At 43.6% G+C, this 6,000-nt stretch overlaps 1 protein-coding gene across 2 annotated transcripts in view; it reads left to right on the top strand.

Moving 5' to 3' along the window:
- Window positions 1–5,707, top strand: part of RCAN2 (regulator of calcineurin 2) — an 80,079-nt gene extending 74,372 nt beyond the window's left edge. For both annotated transcript variants that reach the window (XM_066180046.1, XM_066180051.1), the window contains one exon: window positions 3,709–5,707. In XM_066180046.1, coding sequence (XP_066036143.1) covers window positions 3,709–3,869 — 161 coding nt within the window. In that variant the 3' untranslated portion in view covers window positions 3,870–5,707. The remainder of the gene's footprint in view (window positions 1–3,708) is intronic.
- The last annotated feature ends 293 nt before the right edge of the window (window positions 5,708–6,000 follow it).

The following is a 6,000-nucleotide window of genomic DNA, read 5'->3' on the forward strand; positions in this document are numbered from 1 at the left end:
TACACAGGGATTTCAAACCATCTCACGAGGGAGATTTTCTGTGCCTAAGCGCTTTCAAACTCCTGTGTTTGTCATCACTGATTCAAAGGAAATCCTAAACACTTCATATGATTCCCAGGGAGGGTTAAAAGGGGATGGAGGGGCAAACAAATGGTGATAGATAAAACTTTTCATCTCTGTCCTTTTTCCCTCTGCTGTTCTGTGGCTGCTTTTGCCCTTCCCTTCTCTTCCCAGGGGCAGGGTACAGGAGAGCTGCTGGGTAGAGAAAACTTTTCCCCTGGTTGGGAGAGGAGAGTGTCCAGCTCCTGCAGTGTCACTAATGGGCTTCCAGGGAGCAGCTCCTCCACTTTTGCTATGGCAGATCTGTGCTGTAGAGCTGTTTTATGGAGGTATTTTGTGGGATGGGCTTCTGTCACAAACATGCAGCCATATAAAGGATATAAAGGACCTCCTGTTATTTGCATCCTGTTATTTGTAAAGCACTTGGATGAAGGGACTGTAAGTGGAAGGTTATTTTCATGATGCTAATGCCACATTTACATGGAATGGGCAGCTCTGAACTCATTAACCTTTGCTCATGAGTCTGAATTAGGGATGAGGTAGCTACATGTTATCATTAGCATTTGTTCATTATTCTTTATGTATATGAACATGGTCTTTGCTGGACAAAAGGGCCCTGTTAGACAGGAGCTGCACCATCAACGAAAGGTCACAGTACTGACTCACAAAGGGATAGAAAATCCTATACCATTATTTTTAATTCTGAAATATAAGTTGTTCCTGTGCTCGACTTTCTTGTGTCACCCAAGGCTGTGGGTTTACTCCTGGCTCATGTGGTCACGAAAGGTAGGGCCCAATGACATAAAAGCAGCTTCGTGCTCATTGTTAAGGGAGGAAACTTCAAATTCTTGCTGTTTTTCTTATGCAAAGCAAATGGTTAGAGAGGAACACAACTGGTGTATTCAGGGGCTTATCAGAAAGTTCTTTGGACAAGTCTGTATAGTGGATGTGCCACAGCTGAATTCTTCCCTGAAGGGCTGAGTATATTTGGTAAATTTTATGACAATTTTCTGAGTAAATTTATGTGAGTTGCCATTTTTAGCTTATGTGAAGGTTTAAATTTATTATTACAGGATAGAGATAGTCCAAAGACAGCTGGAGGAGAAAGACTCCTGTCCCCAGGAATCCTTTGGCTTAGCTAGCCTGTAAGAATTCTCCAGGCAAGCAGGAGAAGCAGGAGCATGGATCAGTGTAGGGCCCGAGAACACAGAGGAAGCCATGTCAGAGACAGCTGAATGAGGCCACTGGACAAATACCTGTGTGGTATTACAGAAATTGTTGAGTCTTCCCTATGTTAATTCAACTTGCTGCCCATAGCTTGGGACAGCCTAGGTCTTGTAAACATAACTCCAGTGACTCAACCATTACTTCAGTAGCTGAACTGCTGCAGACTTAGCTCACTGATTTTTTTTTTTTTTAATGCTGGAAATGGTGTTTAAGAGAAAAGAAAAAAAACATAGAAAAAAAGCAGAAGGGAAGGGCTAATCTGGCTGTATCTATTGGGTTTTTATTTTGTGCTTATCACCTTAGTGTTTTTTCCACAAACAGTAACTGTGTCTGGAACAAGATAACAGCTGTACAAAAGTTCCAGAGTTACTGCTGTCCTGTTCCTAACTCAGCCATGAAAAGGTTTTGTGCTGTTTGAGTACAGAACAGAGTCTGCAGCTCATTTATGCTCAGAAATAACTTCATGCCTTAAAAAGTTAATTTATGAGTGCATCACATTTTGGTTTGCAAAGTGACATTAATTGCTGCTGCAGTTACTTGTGCCAGAGGCATCTGAATATTTTTCCTTGCGTCGGTACTTTTTTCACTGTTCTTTTTCAGCGGAAAGAGCCATTCTGGGAGGGATTTGAGCACTAAAAGAATGTGGCATTTGAACTGGGATTATTACTTTTAAGAGGGCAGTGAATCTGATCTCCTTGGCGGTGCTGGTGTGGGAGGACAGGCCGGCACTGCGCGCGCGGCACTGCAGAGGTGCCCACGGTGACAGTGACCAATGCAGCCCTCGGTGCTGGCTGGCGGCATTGACGTCAGCCCAGAGCTGAGAAATTAGCTGAGGCCTGCAGGGAAAATGGGCAAAGAAAAACCATATAATTCCTCAATGCAGCACAACCAAGCTATTTCTCTTTTTACATTTTAGCCTATCAGCAAGACCTGTAATGCTTTGCTCGATTTGGATTCAGAGGAAAGGTTGCCAAAAATAGAGCAGTTAAATGTCAACATTAATGGTATCACAGCAGTAAAATATTTCTCACAGCAAGATGCCTGGCTTATAGCTACTATTCACTAGTTGCCTCCTTGTTTTTAGGCAAAAATACAGCATGTCCTCTAATCTCAAGCTGCCCAGACTTATTTGGACCAGGAATTTGTCAGCACAAACAGCATGTGAGCACAGTCCCAGACTGCATGTGTTAATGCAGGGCCAAACCTGCAACCCCTTCCTTACATGAATTAGTCTGCCACAAAGTGGCTAACAAATAAGATTCCAAATAGGTACCACAAGCAAGCCACGAGTGCTTTGAGGAAGGGACTGCCATTTGCTTCCATGGTACAACACCTGGCACTGCCAGGTTCTGCCAGTGGTGCAGCATTTAGGAGCCACTGCACCACAGAGGCCAGCTGGGTTTGCTGGGGCCTCACCTTCCTCATCTCAGAAGATTTTGCAGGCAGTGTTTTTTTTTTTCTTAGAAGTCTTAAATTAATTCCTTGCAATTTATTAAATAATACCTACTTGTATCCCATATACAGTCCAGAATACATGTAGTGCCAGCAAGCTGAATTCAGGACTGAATCCTTTGTTTGCTTGTGGACTTTTGCAGGTTACCACCCAAGCCCATATAGACCATTCACTTAAGAGTTGGACTGTGATCCTTGTGGACTTCCTCCAATTCAGAATATTTTCGGGGGGGAAAAAAAAAAAAAAGCCATGTTCATCTTCCTCAGAAGAGTACTGTATTGAGACTTAAATAAGGAATGTAGATCGTTAGAAAATATGTTTAGGCATTCAGCCTGCTCTAGTGAGCATTTATAGACTGCTCTGTAATCTCATCTGCAGAGACAAAATTTGTTACAGACCCAGCTAAAGAGCTTTGAAGCTCAAAATCCAACTGGAGCAGAGATACGTGTTTTTTTTATTTCTGGATAAATTAGATTAAGTGTTGGAATCTGTCTGCAGGCAACAACTGGGCTTTAAATGGGACTGAAGGAAAGCCACAGCAAAAAAAAAAGATCAACCCCAACCCAACAGATATGAAATAACTTCAGACCAAAGATTTGATAGGTTGGGTTCCAGTTCATCCTTTTAATTGTGAACTTCTGTGTTCTTTTTCCTCTGCCTGCTTTGGGGGTTTATTTCAGTGCTCTTGGCCACCAATATTGGTACCAAAACCCATTACAGACATGAGGATGTGTGTATTTGATGATGCCTTACAGACCTGTGATCAAACTGCCTCCTGGGACAGGATCCCCAGGTTGTGTTGTGGCTGCTGCCAGAGTCCAGCTGTGCTGGTGCTCACCTGTATTTAGGAGCAGCACACACTCAGCTCCCTACCCAGGTGTGGAGTATTCTGCAGTCCAGGAGTGCCACGGGCTGTGTTGCTACTCAGATTGCCATCCTTTGACGTGATTGCTTTTCTCTGCTTCCAGGAGAGAAATACGAGCTACATGCAGGAACAGAGTCCACTCCCAGTGTGGTGGTGCACGTCTGTGACAGCGACATGGAAGAAGATGAGGACCCAAAGAATTCTCCAAGGCCAAAAATCATTCAAACTCGACGCCCCGGTGTGCCGCCGCCTGTATCTAACTGAGCCTCTCCAGCAGAAACAACACTTCTCTCTCCTCCAGCACAGCTCTTGGTTTTTGTTTGCTTTATTCTGTTGAAAGGCAGCCTTTGCCTTCTGAGCACGGGACATTAAGGTCATTGAAACCCCTTCACAGTAATCAAGCCTCTGTAACAAAAGGGCTAGGAAAAAGATCTTTGTACCTGTAACCATATCACGCACCAACTGATAGATGTAGCTGGAAAGGACAAAGCAAGGCTGAGGAAACAAGGGAGGGTTTCAGTCTGAGGATCTTTTCAAAGCTATAATTTGCATGCTGAAACACCACTACCAGAGGGATTGTTCAGGTGGGAATTAGGGCAATGTCAGGCTCGATATTCAAACTCCCAGGATTGCTACTGCCCTTCATCAAGTAGCCTGCTTCTCTGTCCTCCTCACTTCCCAACAGACCTTAGTCTTTTCCCTTTTCCCTTTTTTTTTTTTTTTTTTTAAGGAGGGTAGATGTGTTGTTTTTACTCTACTAGCAGCTTGGCCTTTTCACCCCTATGGAATTTTCTGTAAGGAATACTATCTTTGCACCATTTTCAGAAACAACAGAAAACGACCCTCTTCCAGCAACTGCTCTAGAGAACAGGGGTCTGAAATGGTGGCAGGGATGTGAGATGGAGCACTCCGGACTGAGGGGAGAGATGGCAGCTGCTGGGGGGTCTGGTCAGTCTTTCTCTCTGGGGAGAAGGGAGCCAGAATATCAATAGGGATTATCAGTTTATCTTCTATCAAGGAATGAGTGGTGCTTCTCTCAGGGTCTGAGGAAGAGGAGCTGACTGATTGCTCATGTATGATGGGATTCCTTGCTCTTGGTCATAGCTGTACGTTCCAGTAACATTACAGGCTGAATGCTTTCCTAGTGGTGTGGTGAATAGCCCTGAAATTGCCAGTAATTACCTGCACATCTCTAAGATTCAGCTCTTTTCCCTTCCCACGTCCTGTGCTTCAAAACCCTTTTTGAGCAGTATGCAGTTTGGGTTTGTGGAGGTGAGCAGAGGTTATTTGAAATTCTTTTGTTGGTTTGTTTGTTTGATTTTTTTTCCTCTTTTTTTAGGCCAAAGAAAACAGGACCATAATTACACACTTGAAATTAGACTGCATGCAACTGAACCCCTTTTTTCACCCCATCCTGCATGTTTCTTTCACTTGCAATGTATACTGGGTTACAAAAACTGTTCTGTGTTTGCATCATGGCTGACAGCAGACAGAGCCCGGATTCCCTGTCTAGCAGACCTTCCATGATGATTTATTTTTTTAATGCATACTTGTCATTTTGAGAACATATTTTCTAGACATTTGAGCTCAGATTTTGCATATATTTAAGCATGCGCTTAATTTATGCACATGAGTAGTTCCACTGAAATTAATACTGCAGAAACTGAGCGTATGTGTAAGGTATGATGGGATTTTTAAGCTAATTAGCTACAGCTGTACTCCCCAAAGTGACTATAAAATGGCACAGCAAGCTTCCATGGTTCAAAGTCCTTTACAGCTTAAAATAAATAAATACATCTTGGAAGCTTATTCTAGGATGTGAAAAGTCAGCTTAGGTTCTGTAATCAAGATTTTTGTCATAAAACCTAATGATCTGGTTTCTGAGGGAGGGTTCCATCACACCCTTAATTAGCAGCGATGCTACAAAGCTTCAGCAGAGTCAAGTCCCCCTTGCAGGGGTCTTGGCTCGGCAGCACTTCCAGGACAACAGGCGTGTTGCTCTGTCAGTGACAGGAGATGGCATTCCCAACGTGCATGGTGAGGACATCTGGGAATGAGGAGTTGTCATTCTCACGAAGTTCAGCCTCCAACCACCACAGCCTCCCCCCCCCCCCCCCCCCCCCCCCCCCCCCCCCGGTATTCCTGTGAGATCTGTGAGATGTAGTTCTTTACTCAGCACTCAGCGCATTTCTATAATGTGATAATTGTTACTGCATTATGGGCATGGCTGTGTGGATGTTACACTGATGGAATACTGCTCATTAAATACAGCAGAGACTGAACAGAAAATGGGGCTTTAGTATCTTCTTGTATCTGGGTAAAAGTTTCCTTAAAGTAACTCCTTAGAGGTGCCACCTCAGTTGTTTTTCCATTGATACATTTAGAATTGGTTTAA

The sequence above is a fragment of the Chamaea fasciata genome, unplaced genomic scaffold, assembly GCF_029207755.1.
Source record: "Chamaea fasciata isolate MVZ Bird 193981 ecotype frontalis unplaced genomic scaffold, bChaFas1.0.hap1 SCAF_3, whole genome shotgun sequence".
Taxonomy (NCBI): domain Eukaryota; kingdom Metazoa; phylum Chordata; class Aves; order Passeriformes; family Sylviidae; genus Chamaea; species Chamaea fasciata.